This window comes from Coturnix japonica, chromosome 16 (genome assembly GCF_054131305.1).
Source record: "Coturnix japonica strain WE chromosome 16, WE-NBRP24, whole genome shotgun sequence".
Lineage (NCBI taxonomy): Eukaryota > Metazoa > Chordata > Aves > Galliformes > Phasianidae > Coturnix > Coturnix japonica.
Window position 1 is genome coordinate 363,450 of NC_140678.1, and position 16,366 is coordinate 379,815.

At 50.9% G+C, this 16,366-nt stretch overlaps 2 protein-coding genes across 2 annotated transcripts; one reads left to right on the top strand and one right to left on the bottom strand.

Annotated features, from left to right (window-relative positions):
* Positions 1-4,518: 4,518 nt before the first annotated feature.
* RPL36 (ribosomal protein L36) lies at positions 4,519-5,891 on the top strand. The gene is made up of 4 exons (XM_015886576.2): positions 4,519-4,555; positions 4,734-4,828; positions 5,312-5,446; positions 5,761-5,891. The coding sequence occupies exons 2-4, from the start codon at positions 4,736-4,738 to the stop codon at positions 5,848-5,850; spliced, it is 318 nt and encodes a 105-aa protein (XP_015742062.1). The 5' UTR covers positions 4,519-4,555; positions 4,734-4,735; the 3' UTR covers positions 5,851-5,891.
* Positions 5,892-6,035: 144 nt separating this feature from the next.
* On the bottom strand, positions 6,036-13,721 carry LONP1 (lon peptidase 1, mitochondrial). The gene is made up of 18 exons (XM_015886574.2): positions 13,300-13,721; positions 12,417-12,505; positions 11,958-12,077; positions 11,235-11,463; positions 10,998-11,059; positions 10,665-10,794; positions 10,253-10,336; positions 9,781-10,001; positions 9,494-9,632; positions 8,917-9,095; positions 8,628-8,715; positions 8,426-8,548; positions 7,957-8,073; positions 7,530-7,670; positions 7,281-7,446; positions 6,865-7,073; positions 6,502-6,666; positions 6,036-6,401 (listed from the first exon to the last, which is right to left on the bottom strand). Exons 1-18 carry the CDS (start codon positions 13,672-13,674, stop codon positions 6,237-6,239), a joined length of 2,802 nt encoding a protein of 933 aa, XP_015742060.1. The 5' UTR covers positions 13,675-13,721; the 3' UTR covers positions 6,036-6,236.
* Between the last annotated feature and the right edge of the window lie 2,645 nt (positions 13,722-16,366).

The window sequence follows — 16,366 nt, forward strand, 5'->3', positions numbered from 1 at the left end:
GCCGCGCCGCATGGGAAATGAAGTCTGGGCGCCAAGATGGCCGCGCCGGGAGGAGGGGGCTGGGGCGCCGCCATTTTGTGGGCTGCCCGCGGGCGGTAAGTGCGGCCCCGGGCTCCTTTACATGCACTTAAACCATCGAGGCTGGGAATAAAGCGCGGGGAGAAAAGCTATTTAGAAACCTTGTACATAATAACCTCGGCTGTGAATAAAACCGGCTCTGAAAGCAGAGACTGCTCGTTGAGTTCTATTTTTCCCTCCTCGCGTGAGGGAGCGGAGCTGCGGGATCAGCTCGTGTGGCAGCAGGTGCCGCCCCTGTGCTCCTCACAAACCTCCTACAAACAGGGCTGCCATGATCCCGGGTCGGGCTGCTCAGGGACACAGTGCACGAAGAGCTTCTGCTCTCCTGGGGCAGGCCGACAGTTCACAATAAAACCTCGAAGCAGGACGGACAGATACAGCTCCCAGGACGGACAGACAGACTACAGCTCCCAGAGCGCCCCGCCCGCTGTCTCAGGGCGGTCCGGCCGCGCTCAGGGCCGGGGGCCGCACTAGGGCCGGCCCAGCAGCGGAGCCGCCTCCTCCCTCTTTGTTCCCATCGCTCCGGATTTGAAGCTCGGGGCGTCTTTTGAATTTCGGCGCCAGTTGCGAACTGTGCTGATCCAACCGCTGCTGGACGGGCCCCAGGCCCGGCTGTGTGCCAAGGAATAACACTGTGAGCCCTGAGTGACAAACTGCGCTTGGGAGTGTCACCCAACACGAAGCGATCAGTCGTTAAATCTGGTTATATAAAGCTGGGGGGGGGGAATAAGGTATTTCAGGAATGCTGGAAGCGGAAACGCTCTTTGGGTCGGCTCGTTTCTCTCGTGTGGTTTGACATGATGCACATCCATCACAGTTTGCAAATCCTTCCTCAGCTTCTGCCTCCTTTGGACTGAGCACAGCCCAGCTGCAGGGCTGCCCTCAGCAGGAGCTGCAGTCCAAACTCTCCCATTATTGTCAGATTTTTTTATCCTATAAACTTTGTACATATCAAGATTTTTACTGTCTCTTTGTCACAGCGATGACACCACATCACAGCCAAACGTTTTATTTATGCTTCCTCACACTCGAGGTCTCATATTTTCCACAATATTTATAATGTGCCTTTCTTCAGCAGCAAGCAGAACATTTGCAGGCTTTCATCCTTGTTGACCTCACCTCCTTGTTTGCTGGACGTGTTTGTTCACTTTTCCTCACTGAGAACAGGACATTTGGGGAGTGGGATGGGGAGGTGCCAAGGCTGCTGCCTCCCCCACACTGACTCTTGTGGGCAGTGTAGCACAGGTGAAAGTTGTGCACATACAGCTGACACTGATAACAAGGCAGGAGCTTGGAAGTGCTCTGGGCTCTGATGTGGAGCTCCAGCTCGGATGTACTTGCGACATATCTGGCAATCTGGGTAGGTTAAGCATAAATTCTGGAGACGTCAGATAACGCAGACAGCAGTGGCAGGTTCTGCCTTGCACCGGGGTGTTTCTTCCCACCAAAGCAATGTAGAGATTGCTTACAGCAGGGAATCAAGACAAAGGAAAACCTCGCACATCAAGCATCTTTTCAGCTGTTGGCCACTTTACAGTCGGTGTGACGAGTTTTCTGATGCTATCTTGGATTTCATGACGCTGATACTGTCACAAATCTGGGAACACAGCATCTCCGTTGCTGATTTTTACCTTGGCTGCCTTCCTTTCTCAGCAGCTGCTGCCACATCCTCCATTTGCTCACTCTGCCCCGTATTACTTGGACGTCTTTAATAGTGAGATTATTTCTGCCTTTCCTGTAGTCATCAAACTTCCCCTCTGCCTCGTGTTCCTTATCTCGCTCTGAACCGCCTGCCTATGTTTAGCTAATTGTCTCAGATATTGTCATTAATTTCATTATTAATTTATTAATTATATAAATAAATACATTTATTATATATATATATACAGCCGAGTTTCATTCCAGCTGACCAATACTGTCCAGCAGGCTGAGAGTGGCATCGCGCTCCTCATGCTCTGAGCAGTTCAGATTTCCTCAGGACACGAGCAGGTCCCGGTGCTGCTGGCAGCTGGCAGAGCAGTGCAGGAGGGTGTGGGGCCGCAGCTCCTCTGAGCTCACAAAGCTGGCTTTATCACAAGCAATCCCAGCGCTGCAGGCGCCGAGAATCACTCGGATCATTGCAGCCCCACTGGAGCTGTGGGAGGGGAGCGTGCACTGCTCACAGCCCGTGCTGCTGTTATATAAAAACCTGGCACTGTTCTCAAGTGCTGATGAAAACAAACCCCGTGTTTGTTTGTTATGGTCTTCTCACCATTTGGTGCCTTATTTTGAAATGCACCGACCAGCTGCTGGCTCACTGCCCATCAGCAGAGCTGTGCCGTGTTGCCATTTTCATTTTTCCAGTCCATGGCTGGTAATGACACCAAGGTGCTCAGGCTCAGCCACCATTTCTATGTTCTTAATGTGAGGGACACTCAGATTAACCATAGCTCTACAACAGGCAGCTCTTTGCTGCCTTGAGCTCTGCTCATGACTGTACAAATCAGGTGAGACTTTCCCTACACTGTTCTCCTGCTGCGTACTGAATTTTGCAGGCCAGCATCCCCACGTTGCTTGTTCCTCTACCACCCACGGCCTGTGGGTAGTTATGGGTGAGTAGGTGCAAGAACCAGCTAACTGGGGCAGCCACAAATGACATGAGCTTTAATGGAGTGAATGAGTGGGAGCTGCGGGCTGCCTCAACTTCCAGACAGCAGAATTTCATGGCTTTGTAGGACTTTGTTTGTTTCACAGTGTCGGCAGAAATCTTGCATATAAAAGGAATCTCAGTGGATGGGGGGAAGGTGTGGCTTGTTTTTAGTTCTCACTGCTCTAAGCTGTTAGTAATGGACAATAAGTCACATCAACCTCCCTGTGCTGTCTGCTTTGCCCCTGTCTACCCACTATACCCCTCCTACTAAGCAAATACATTTGGAATGATACATCACCTGGTGGTTCTGGTTCAGCGGCCACCGCACCCAGTTTCCCAGCGGTGGGGTCTGCAGAGCTGGAGAGCACCTCCACCTCGGGGAAGGAGCTGATGGGCACCTGGAGAGCTGCTCAGAGCCTCTGGGCATCAATCACGGCTGCACAGACAGAAAGCAGGACTTCCAGAAGGAGAAAATCCTGCCTGAAATGCCTACATTAGTGCAGGCCGTCTGTGGGCGCTGTGACTGCTCTCCTGTTTGCTTTGCCCTGTCCATGCACAAATCTCATGAATTAGTTTGCTTCTTCATTCAGTTTTCTGTACCTTGCACAGCTCTGATGCTGACAGCAGCAACACCCTGCCCATACCAACCACTTCATGACCAACCTTCCTGTTCATTCTTGTCCAAATGCTTTCTTATGTAAAATCAACAGCACTGTTTGCTTTCTACAGGACTCTCCCATTGGTGTATGTACAGGGAACGACCAACAAGTCCTTGGTGGGCAAATAACCCCATTACTCTTCTCCCTTCTCCTTAAGGCAGGTACAGCCCTGAGTTCCACCCTGCAATCCTTAGCTTGTCAGGTGGACCTGCTGTAAGATCTCCCTCCGGGAAGGCATCGCTCTGTGCAGTCCCCTAATTTTACCCTCCTCTTGCATCGTTCTTCCTGCTTTTCTGGCTTCTCTTGACCCGAGGACAAGTGGGAAGCTGTGTTGCACCATCACAGCTGCCTCTGAAGTGGCACAGCCCCTCTCCACCTCTCCACTCCCTCCTCGTCTTCTCACCTCCAAGCCAGCACTTACTGCTGCTTCCCTGCACGTATCCATCTTCTCCTCCATGATGGGTGCTTGTTTCCTGCCCTGCATGAGGTCACAAAAATGGCATAGCAGCAGATTTAAGGTATATTGGCCAGTCCCCAAAAGCCCTAGAAGGGTTCAGTCATCGCCTCCAGCAGCAGCAGCCACCCGAAATGGCAGCTGCAGATGGTTCCTTCGCTGCAGCAGAGGCAGCAGTTGTGCTGGCAGCCGCCCCGTCAGAAGGAACAGACAGGGGCTGTTCTGCAGCTCCTGGAGCAGGTGGGCGCAGGGACAGATGCTGCGGGTCAGCTCAGGCGATAGATTGAGCGATGAGTGTGTGACGGGCTGTGATGGAAGGAGCCCTGCAGGAGGCCAGCACTATAAATACACCTGGGTGTCCCTGTTCCTCAGTGTTACAGCAGGGGAACTGCACGGTGAGCAGGATGTGCCTGGTGGGAGCCAGGGCTCAGCGCGGGCTGATACAGCGCGTTCCTGTGCGCTGAGACACACAGAGCAATGAGCAGGAGACGGGCGGCGTCCAAAGGCGGACACAGCCCGCACCGCGCCGGGACCATCACGAGGCGGCACCGTCCCGCCATCATTAGGCGGTACAACTCCGCCACCCCGCGGCCGCCCCGCGCCGCGCTCCGTCTCTATAGTCGCACTGAGGGACAGAGCGCCCTCTGGGGGCGGAAGTTCCGGGCCGGAAGTTCCGCTGTCCCGTCACGCCGCGCGCTCTTTCCTTCCGGTGCGGCGGCAGCGGCGGAGTCGCAGGTTGGTTCCGGGGTGTCGCGTTGTGGATCCGCGTCCATCCGTATCTATCCGTATCTATCCGCGTCCATCCGCGCCCGGGTCGGGTCGGGGCCGCCATCTGCGCCCGGGGGGGGTCGGCCCGGGACCGGCAGCGGGGTTGGGCCGGGCCGGGCTTGGCGCTGAGCGCTCTGTTCCGCAGACATGGCGATCCGGTACCCCATGGCCGTGGGCCTCAACAAGGGCTACAAGGTGACCAAGAACGTGGCCAAGCCCCGGCACTGCCGGCGCCGCGGGGTGAGTGAGGAACCGGCGTTAAAACGGGGCTGCGGCGGGGACGGGGGTAGGGCAGGTATGGGGTTATGGCGGGGATGGGTGGGGGGGTATGGCGGGGTTATTATGGGGTTATTGCGGGGATGTTGTGGGGTTATTATGGGGTTATTATGGGGTTGTTGGCCGTGCGGTGGGTGCGGAGGCAGCGCAGTTAATCCATCAGCACTCGGTGTGTTCCAAACTTGCACGTGTTGCCTTTGGATCTGCACATCTCAGGGGCTGGGAGGGACCTCAGGGATCATTGAGTCCAGCCCCTGCAGAGCAGCTCCCTGCAGCAGCGCAGCATCCAGCCAGGGCCCCATATCTCCACAACCCACTAGTTCAGAGCCCTGCAGAGCACACGGAGGGGCTGTGGGGGTCCCGGCCCTTGGCAGGGGCTGGCTTTGACACACTGCCTCTTTGTCTTGTGCTGATTGTGAATGTTGTTTTTCTTTCCCCTCCCAACAGCGCCTGACCAAACACACCAAGTTTGTGCGGGATATGATCAGGGAGGTCTGCGGCTTCGCACCCTACGAAAGACGAGCGATGGAGCTGCTCAAAGTCTCCAAAGATAAACGTGCCCTGAAGTTCATAAAGAAACGGGTGCGTCAGTCTGAAGCTTTAATGAGGCTGTCAGAAACTCTTTGCTGAGCCTCCAGTTTTCTGTCCTTTCCTGGGGAAGCTTTGCTCTCTTTATGCTCTCTGTTAGAGCAGTTTGTGCCTGACCTGAGGGAGGGTGGGAGATGGACTTAAATGTTTGATTTGGAGAGAGATACTTTGATGATCCTGAGCTACAGGAGCCCAGACTTCCCCTGCCCTGTCCCCAAAAATGTAGAGTAGAAGCACCACTGAAGCACCAGATGATGCCTTGGCTGCTGCTGACTGTGCTGCTGACTGTGCTGCTCTGCTCTCCACAGGTTGGCACCCACATTCGGGCCAAGCGAAAGCGGGAGGAACTCAGCAACGTCCTGGCAGCCATGAGGAAAGCTGCCGCAAAGAAGGACTGAGTTGTACGGCCCGGAGCTCAATAAAACCCTTTCTAACAACAGCAGCGTAATGACTCAGTGCTGGACCTGCTTCAGTCCGTAGGGCCGGGGTGGCTTCTGGGGTTGTGCCGACAATCCCTACAATATCGTGATCTGGAATTATGATTCATTTCCTTCTTCCACCCATTCCACGCACATTCCTCTGGTAAAATCTCACAGCTTAACTTTATTGGAAATACTTAAGTTGGATCATAATTCAATATTAAAGGGGGAGAAATGCACTATTCCACCAAAGCCCTCGCTCAATCCAGCAGCTGCGCAGCAGCAATAGCTCCGTGTCCCACGTCAGGATCAGCCCATGTCAGAGCACTGAGGGACAAACCGCCTCCAGTCCCAGGTGCTGGGCATCATCCTGCAGCCAAATCCCGTTTAGAAAATGCTATATCAAATACCTCCTTGTAGTGCTCAACAAAATGCACCTCCAGTCCTTCTGTGATGAATCCAGCAAGGTCGTAATAATCCTTTTTATTCTCTGATGGCAAAATGATGCAGGTAACACCTGCTCTCTTTGCCTGTGGGGAGAAAGAAGGTTACGTTGTCTGTGGTTTTAGTCTCAGAAATCCATCAATCCCAGTCACCCCAAGGCAGACGATGCACAGAACGAGCTCTTACCGCAATAGTCTTCTCCTTGATTCCCCCCACAGGAAGAATTTTCCCAGTTAATGACACCTCTCCAGTCATGGCCACGTTCTGCCTCACTGGGCAGTTCATGGCCAGTGACAGCAGTGCTGTTACTATGGTACAGCCCGCACTTGGTCCGTCCTTCGGTGTTGCTCCCTGCCAAAAGAAAATCATCCCTTTAACCCATCTGCAGATCAGCAAAGCCAGGCAAAACCTGCTGTCTGATCCCCAAGAAATCAATTCTCAGGTAACACCCAGGTTCCTGTTGCATTGGAAGAAGCAACAGAGAAAACATGGGACTACATTAACGCATGACTGCCAAGCAGCCACGTGTCTCTGAACTCATCAGCTCACCTCTGGCACGTGCAAGTGGATATGAGACGACATGAGGAAGTCGTTGTTGGGCTCCTTCTGCATCAGAAAGGCTCTTGCAAACGTGTAAGCTATTTTGGCACTCTCCTTCATGACGTCCCCCAGCTGCCCTGTCACCTCCAGGGACCCATCCTTGCCCTCCGTGTCTTTGGGTCGCTTCAGGGATGTTTCAATGAACAGAGTGGAACCTCCTGAGAGAGAAAAGAAAAAGGGAATCCTGAAAAAAGTTAAAGAAAACCAAATATGTGAGGAATGTGAGTCAGGGCTTTCCAATGAGACGCTGCTGGGGAAGGAGCAATTGAAGGCTGCTCCCCAAATCCCATTAGAAAGCTTAGCCAGAAATCTCACAGTACAGTACAGCTGAGGCACTGCAAGTCAGAACAGCACCAGCTTCTTACCCATCGCTGTCCAAGCCAGACCCATCACCACTCCCGGAGGAGTGGTTTCGTACATTCGATCCACAGTGAAGATGGGCTTTCCTACAAAGTCCTGCAGGTTTTCAGGTGTCACCTGGACCATCTCTACTTCTCCACTCACAATTTTATAGGCTGATTTTCTCAGTACCTGCGTGAGACAGGAATTTGTTTCTGCAGAAAGAGCTGAAAATGCTGAAGCAAAGAGGTCACGGCGATACAGTTCTCCCTCACCTTCTCTACTTGTTTCTGTAGGTTCCTCACCCCACTCTCCCTGCAGTACTGCTTGATGAGAACAGTCAATACATCTGATGTGATTTTGGCTTTGTTTTCATCCAGACCGCACAGAGCTCGTGCCTGAGGGACCAAGTACCTCTGAAAGAGACCATCCACACATCGTGCTGTCAGTGTTTGTGGAGAAAAGCCTAATGACTCCAACCTGCCCACCTTCGTCCTGCCAGGAGCTCAGTGCCATTGTCTAGAGTTCACTGCCTCTGCATTAGAGAATGCTGGAATTATTTCAAATTAGGGGAACTCTGTCCAACACACCACATGCCTCATATCTGTTGATATGTTTGGATGTAAATACATAAGCTTGACATTCCCAAAACCATTTTATCAGATGCAATTCAAAGCCCATCACAGAAGCAGTTCCTCTCACCTCTGCAATTGCAAGTTTCTCTTCTGCGACGTATCCTGACACGTTGATGACTTCCATTCTGTCCCGCAGTGGCTCTGGAATGGTTTCTGTTACATTGGCAGTACAAATAAAAAGCACCTGGAAGCACAACAAGATCATATGGGGTATTTTCATTAACCTGCTGCTTTACTCCAAGCTCTGCTCCCTCACTGATGCACTTCTCTGGCTGATGGGCTGGAGGAAGATCTGAAGGGTTGGGGCAAGATCATTTTCTCAATCAAGTCTAGTTTTTATTGTAGATAAAGCTTTGGATTCTAGGACTATGTTTGTAAACTATGTTTGCACAGGCAACCAAATACAAAAGCTCAACAGCAGCAGAAACCACAGCAACTGCCTGTCACTATGAAAAACAAATCCTGACTTTTCTTGCTGCCATGTGCATGTTTATGCACTGATTCACACCTTCCAGCTCCACAGAGAGAGGAAATACCTTCGATAAGTCCACAGGGACATCAAGGTAATGATCCAAGAAGTTGGAGTTCTGTTCTGGGTCCAGCAGCTCTAGCAGGGCTGAGGATGGATCCCCCTGATACCCTCTTCCAATCTTATCCACCTACAGGAGAGAAGATTTAAACGCTGTCAGAAGCCAAGCAGGTTTTTAACAGCAGAAGCTAAAAGAGCCGACGCATCACCTCATCAATCAGTATCAGTGGATTCTCTGTTTTGGTTTTCTTCAGGCACTGGATGATTTTTCCTGGCATTGCTCCCACATACGTCCTCCTGTAAGAACACACAAGAACCAACTGCATTTTGAGGCAGGAACACGATTACAACAAACCCCTCCCTTTGAATTAATTATCACCTCTTCCTACATCCAAACCCTTTCAGCAGGAGCTGGCAGAACAGAGAGTTAAATTACATTGTTCAAATTCAATTACGCTCCTACCTGGACAGCACTAACACAAATCAAAGCACGCTGACCTGTGTCCCTTGATTTCTGCCACATCAGTCATCCCTCCGACGCTGAAGCGGAAGTATTCTCTGTTTAGGGCTCTGGCAATGGAACGGGCAATGCTGGTTTTGCCAACCCCAGGCGGGCCATAAAAGCACAAGATCTTCCCCTGGGTAGACCCACGCAGCTGGCTGACTGCTATGAATTCCTGCACAGCAAAGGAAACACAAAAAAATGAACAGGGAAACTAAAGCAGCAGAAACTGAGGGTCAGCACGCTCTGGGAAGGAAGGAGCTTTGTCTATCATGATGAACCACTTAAGGAACTTCTCAATGCTCTGATGAAAATCCTGACAGTGCTCCCTTGGATATTTACTCATTTCCTCAGCATTAAGTAACAAAAGACTACGCTGTCATTTGAAACCAGAACGTGACCCTCATTGTGAATAGAAATTAAACACATTAACTTATCACCAGAACATTCCTGCAGCTTTCTGTAATTTGTGATCTAATGGAAATTAATGGAAAGCTGCGAACTGAAACGTAACCAAACCACCTGATGTTGGGCTGAATTTGAAGCTGTGCCCTCTGCCTATTCCCACCTTACCAGAATTCGCTTTTTGACGTCATCCATCCCATAGTGATCCTCCTCCAGAACTGCCTGGGCTCTGCTCAGCTCCAGGTTCTCCTCACTGCATTTACCCCATGGGATGGATGTCAGCCAGTCCAAGTAGTTCCGTGTAACACTGACAGAAACAAATAAAAGCAATTTAGCAACAAAGCCACACCGTCCTCCACTGCTTTCCAAAACAACTTCACCCCCCAAAAAGTGGAAAATGAATCAGATTCATAAGGGGGAGATGCATTGCTTGCATTATTCAGCCATGCACTCACTTGAATTCTGAGGAGTGATTATCCAGCAAGCTCAGTTTGTTCAGCTCCTCATCAATCACATCCATCACGTGCTTTGGCACTACCAGCTCCTTCAGCCGCTCGCGGAACTTTTCTTCTATAGCATCCTTGTCCTCTTTCTCCAGACCCAGCTCCTTCTTAATGATCTTCAGTTGCTCCTGGAGAAGGTATTTGCGATGCGTCTGCTTGATCTTCTCCTCAACCTAAACACAGCAACAAGCACCGTGACTGTTCTGTTCCTGTCACCACACAACAAACACCAACTACTTTCCAACACTTCTGACTTAAGAGCTTTTCAGCAGCTGAAAATACAACAGAGATCTTCATGTGCAGTATGTTCTAATGGTCTTCTGTTACAATTTTTCACTGACAATACTACAGTACTTAGCACTAAGTCCACAGAGGTGGTCATGCTATAAATGCGTGTAAGATATACGTTACTTGAAAGATTTACCTCCCTTCCAAGACGTTGCTGCAGTTTGCTCAGCTCATATTCCTTCTTTAGAAGGGAAAGGGCTTTGTAAAGACGTTTGGGAATCTGGAAATGACAGATGCAAAATGAGTTGACAAACACTGCACTCATGTCAGCTTCCCACCCCACAGCAGCCACAGGTGTAGAAAGACCAATTCAGCAACATGCAACCACAGTGTAGAGGATTACCACAAAGACACAGAACATCCAGACTCCCCCTTAAAGCAGATTATTAATTACTAACTGTATCCTTCAGCAGCAATCTATGAGCTGATATTAACCTATCACCAAATGCAGCACGGGAGCCTACTTTGTACCGAGGCTGTTAGAGAAATTATGACAAATGAAAAGCACGTTTCTGCTCGTACAGCATTGGTCGAAAGGTTCATCTTACACTGGTTTCTTCCAAGATGTCTTGAAGTTCATGTGACTCTGCCCCTGTCAGTGCTGCCCCCATGTCACTCAGGTAGATGGGGTTATCTACCACACGCTGTCCAGCTTGCATCATCTGAAGTACAGACTCTCTAGAAAAAATTCAGGACGTTCAGAAAGTTCTTACATTCATAAAGGAGCAACTATTCAAAACTTTCCAACACCAGATACTAATTCCCAAACCAAATTCTGGGCAGCAATTCAATGAGCATCTCCTCTTTGCTACAGCAAAAGGCCCAGGGGAACAGAAATCTCCGGGTATTCCATCCCCAGAGTACACAGGGGAAACACTCACCTGTACAAAGGGTTCAAGGCAATGATGTCCCGGATTGTTTTGACAATTTCTGCAGTAAGAGCCTGTAAGCACAAGGAAGATTTAATGAGAAAAAGACTGAAAAAGGACGAGGCTTCAGTACAAAAGAAGGAACCGGTTTCCAAAGCCTGAAATCTGAGCTTTTTTAGAACTCTTCAGCACACAACGTATATAAAACTCCATGTGACAGGTCAATGCCAGTATGCTCAATTCACTTACTTTAACCTCTTCTGTGATCTGAAAATCTTCATGAACCACATTCTCTACTTCTACCATGAGAACCTCCTGTGAGGAAGCAGCCACAGGATCCAGCACCACCTCGACAGCCTGTTCTTTCACCCCAGGCTCCTCCTCAGCCTCTTTCTTAGTGCGTTTCTGTTTCCTTCTAGCCTTCTGTTTGCCCTCTGGCTCCTCAGGCTCCACCTCCAGCTGCCGGTTTATACGGATTCTGAAAGCCAAAAGAAATCAAACACAGTCAGTTCTCCTCTGCCTCTCTGTGACTTCAGCTTTCAGCCTGGAAAGGCAGGAGGCTTTTGTTCTGAGAAAGCTGAAATGCCAACTTGACAGCGATGACTAATTGATGACAGACATTTTGATAAGATTTACTTTTTGGTTCACTCTGTTAAAATAAGGTGTGACTTAGCAAAACCGTAACACTTTCTTATTTCTTGCTCTATTTTCCAAACAAATTGATGAATCCCAGAACAACAAATGCTTGCTTGCATCACCTAATGGCTTATGGAAGGATGATGTGTGCTAGCTCCTTATTTTGAGGGTGAAACTGCCTCACCTGTAACAGCACACGGCATCAGCAGCATCAGAATACACTGCGGTAACAAAAGTTTGTCACACTGGAGCTGCACATGAAACACGTGGTAACAGTGATAAAGGGAGCTGCGTTTCTCCAGTGCTTCCAGTGCATCCACCCCCCAGGCCAAGTACCTGCGGTGCCCCATGACTATCATGCGCAGTTTGTCTCCCAGGTCCTGCATCTCGTGGATCTGTACAAACGTCCCCATCTGGTAGATTTCGTTCAGATCCTCCACAACATCTGATTCATTGCTATTGAGGAAGAAAGAAAATAAAGCAGATACACAGAAACTTGAGAAAGGAGGTAGATGTTAATAAAGGAAAAAAAGCAATTGGTGGCAGAACTTTAAACTGCATCCAGAAGGAAGGATTTCACCTTGTCCTCATGGTTGGCAGCCCCTCAGCACATCACTGTGTGCTCAGCCCCTCCCAAATAGCAGCAACACGCTGCTGGTGGTAACGGAAACTGCTGTGCTAAGAGGAGACCTAACCATAATTACTGGGACGCTATCACAGGCAAGGAACCTCAGAGCAAGGCCTCTAGTGTGAAGGCACAGAAATATCTTATTGTTGTAAAGATAAACAACTTACTTATCATCCTTCTTAAGGAAAACACCAGCATAAGGCTGGGCAAGACGGACCTTCCTCCTCAGCAGCTCAACCAGCTTCTTATTTTTCACCTAGAACAAGAAGCACAAAGTCAGGTGGAGATTTTCCTTCAGCCCTGCACCTTCAGCTCACCAAACATGGTGGAACCCTCTGACTGAATCACAAAGTCTAATCTTTGTTTGAGTCTTGCCTACATTAGAGGACAACATAAGAACGGAAGAACATCACAAAACTCCAACACTGAATATTTAAGAAGCTGCTGCATTTTGAGTTTTGGATTGAAATAGCGGCAATAAGACACTGACATCAGTGCTGAGCAGCGCTGCACAGAGCTGGGGACGTTTCTGGTGTGGGGAATGAGGGGCCCTGACACAGCTGTGGTGTCTGTGTGCACTGCGGGACAGTGGAGTGAGGTGGCCCTTAAAGGCCCCTTCCAACTCTAAGGATCCACGTTGTGCAGCCGGCAGCCAACCTGGAGAAGCTCCATTAGAAAACCTGGCAGAGAGCTCCTTCCTAAGAACCCCCTGAACCAGTTCACGATCTCGAGGGGCCAAACGCTCCGTCTGACACTGCAGAGCCCAGGAAACACATCCAGGTGTCAATGGACGGAGCCGCGAGCAGGGCGGGGTGTAACGGGGATGTAACGGGGGTAAAACGGGGTATAACGGGGAGTAACGGGATGTAACGGGGCTGTAACGGGGCTGTAACGGGATGTAACGGGGCTGTAACGGGGGTATAACGGGGGTATAACGGGGAGTAACGGCATGTAACGGGCTGTAACGGGCTGTAACGGGTGCCCGCTCCGACCCGCGGCTCAAGGCCCGACCATCCGGTTCCCCCGTTCCGCCCCGCAGCGCCCGCCCACCTCGATGATCTTGATGAATCGCGGGAACACGGGGTTCCTGGTCACGGCGATGAGCGGCACGTTGGGGAAATGCTCGGGCACCATCAGCGGCGTCAGCGCCGTCATTACCGGAGCGCTGCCGCCCGGCTCCGCCCCGCCGCCGCCGTTCTCCTCTCCCCCCCCGCCGCCCTCCAGCCCGTCGCCCCCCGCCAACCCGCCGTTGCTCCAGCGCTGCCACCTCGGGGCGGTGCTGAGGGCGGCGCGGGGCGGCGGTGCGGGACCCGTCGGGGCCGCGGGGCTGACGGAGCTGGCGGCCGCCGGGACGCGGCGCCGCGCGGGGCCCAGCAGAACCGGCCGCCACCGCACACACAACCGCAGGCAGCGCGCGGCCGCCATGATGCCGGCGGAAGCGCCGCGGCACTTCCGGTTCGCTCCGCGCAGGCGCCGTGTGAGACCGCGGCGCGGGAAGCGTGGGGCTGCGCACGTCTGCGGCGGCGCGAGGGAGGAGCCGCGGGTTCGAGTCCCGGCGCTGCCCGGTGGGGGCGGACAACGGGCGGAGCGGGGGGTCCCGCATCCCAACACCGCGCCCAGGTCGTCGGCTTCCCGACCACCGGGACACACTGCGGGTCACGGCCACACGCCGGTCACCGGGAGCTTCTGCAGAGCTCCCTGCCAGCAGGGCAGCCCCCAGCACGCACTGATCATACAATGGTTGCAAAGGACCACAGCGACCATCCGGCTCCGACCCCCGCTGTGTGCAGGGGAACCAGCCCGGGCTGCATCACAGCCACATCCAGCCTGCAGGGATGGGGCCGTGAATGGGGCTGTAAATGGGGCCGTGAATGGGGCCGTGAACGGGGCCTTGCAGGGATGGGGCACCCGCAGCCTCCTGGGGCAATTCCCCCTTGTCCTTTCACTGTCCCCCCTCACCCCCATCCCCCTCCTGTTTACATGCTCTCTTCAATCACTGCAAGGACACAGTGAGGTCTCCCCGGAGCCTCCCAATGCAGTTATTCCTCCCCAGACACAAGACTCTGCTCTCGCTCTTGTTGAACCTCATCAGGTTCCTCTCTGCCGCTCTCCTTCCCATGCCAGCACTGCAGCATTCCAGAGAGCAATATTAATTCATTATTGCTGAGCTCCAGAAACCTTTGGGTCGATTTCCCATGCAGAAGTTGTGTGCAGCATGTGCAGCAAGTAAGCCAGCCCCGTGCTGCTGTGCCATAGCAGATTATACGCCAAAGACAGCATCAAAGGGAAAGCTTTGGGGAAAGACCTTGTAACAATCTGAATTTAGCACTTGACCTGTGGCACAGAGACAAGGAGAGAAGGCTTTGTAACACACGATGCCGAACGTGGCATCCCTGACTCTGTAGGGTCATGGCTCTGAGGGAAAAGAGTACGGGGGAAAAAAGGATCATATAAGAGCATCGTGGAAAAAGATTCCCTTTATTTTTCAAATATGCAAACTATCTTTATTGACACTGAAACTCACAGCATGGAAAGAAAGGCCTTGGGAATTAACACCGTCAAACTGCCTGAACGCAACAACACTGCAGCAGTGATTTCCAGTTACCACCTTCGTCCCTGGGGAGAGCAAAAGATTTTATGATTCCAGATTTCATGGGCAGATCTGGCTTCTGAAACAACGTGCACAAACCACAGAATGAATGGGATCCACGGCCTGATGTGTGAAAATCCATATTTTATGTATTTTCTCTCCTAAAATTCCCTTTGAAGGGACGTGTCCTGATCCAGGAGCTCCTCATGCATTGAGGCAGCTCCCCATTTCAGCCCAAACGTTGCCCACCCAATCATCAGGAATACATCATTTGCCAAGAGAAGAAACTTGCTGTGTTTCTGCAACTAGAAGCAGCAGTACTACAGTAAAGAAAAGACTGCATACGCTCCCAAATAGCTGATAACTTAAAGAGACAGCTGATAAAATGATTTAATCTTTTCAGTTGCGCAGTTCTGAAGGCTGAGTTGGTACGAGGTCAGAGTTTGGGCTTAGATGGAGTACAAACACTTCTGTATTCCTGGCTGAGCTCTTAAAATCTCGCCTCCTTGCAAAGCTGGACAGTGTGAGGACTTGAGACCTTGGGGTGTACACATTGGGAGCAGCTACAGCTCACAGTTAGCAGACACCTTCCAAATAAACCTTGCTGTAGAAGACTTATTACCGTAATGTAAAACAGCTTCTGTTGTTTTGGAGATGGGAATGGTTTTGCAAATCACACTGGGTGTCAAAATTAAGTACACAACTTCAAGAGTGAGGGTTCAGCATTGCCTGTCCTCGGATCAGCAACAGAATAACTGTCCACACAACTCGGGTGGACACCAGAGCAAAAACACATCAGCTGAATTCTGAAACCCCCCACAGCAAACTGGCTTGCAGGAGTGGAAGAGGAGCCATCTACTCATTTGTGCTCTGTTAATCTTTTGTTGAAGGCAGGAAATCACATGGTAAGGCTTGGAGCATGCTGCTTGGTGGGAGCGACTGAGATGATGCCAATGCAACGCAGTATGGAGAGCCCCCTTTGTGATATGCTTATGTATCTGCTGACAGCAACTGAAAACAGGTTAGAGTCCTGCTGAGTTTTGTTAGGTTACCATTTCAGATCCTTTCTGATGGCTTTTGGAAACAACCAGAAGGACCCTCTGCAGTAACTCTAAACCAGAAAGCACGTGCATATATTATAAAGCCAGAAGGGACACTCGTGATCAATTTGTTTGACTCTCTGCACAACCCCATGTCACAGGGCTTCCCCGAATTAATTCCCATTGGAGCTAGAGTCCAATCCAACCATCTTTGCTTCCAATTCATCCCTTGGTTTGCCCTTTATATATATTTACAGGAAGTCTCTTCAGGAGTAGAATTCAATGCTTCCGTGAGAAGTTGGACAAATAATCTGTGGAAAAAAAAAAAAAAAAAAAAAGGAGAAAGAAAAGCAAAGCAAGATGTGATTCAATACAGATAAACAGAAATTACCGTATTTAATAACAATAATCAACTGCACAAACAGGCTGGGACATTTCTGGCTGGGCAGCAGTTCTACTTAAAATGGTGTAGGAATTATTGTGGATC

What these genes read in the sequence shown, in the direction of transcription:
- RPL36 (XM_015886576.2), top strand. Translation starts at nt 4,736, where the DNA reads ATGGCGATCCGGTACCCCATGGCCGTGGGCCTCAACAAGGGCTACAAG. An exon ending in GGCACTGCCGGCGCCGCGGG is followed by an intron (nt 4,829 to 5,311) that starts GTGAGTGAGGAA and finishes CCCTCCCAACAG; the next exon opens with CGCCTGACCAAACACACCAA. An exon ending in TGAAGTTCATAAAGAAACGG is followed by an intron (nt 5,447 to 5,760) that starts GTGCGTCAGTCT and finishes TGCTCTCCACAG; the next exon opens with GTTGGCACCCACATTCGGGC.
- LONP1 (XM_015886574.2), bottom strand. Translation starts at nt 13,674, where the DNA reads ATGGCGGCCGCGCGCTGCCTGCGGTTGTGTGTGCGGTGGCGGCCGGTT. An exon ending in TCCACTTGCACGTGCCAGAG is followed by an intron (nt 6,667 to 6,864) that starts GTGAGCTGATGA and finishes TTCTTTTGGCAG; the next exon opens with GGAGCAACACCGAAGGACGG. An exon ending in TCAAGGAGAAGACTATTGCG is followed by an intron (nt 6,402 to 6,501) that starts GTAAGAGCTCGT and finishes TTCTCCCCACAG; the next exon opens with GCAAAGAGAGCAGGTGTTAC.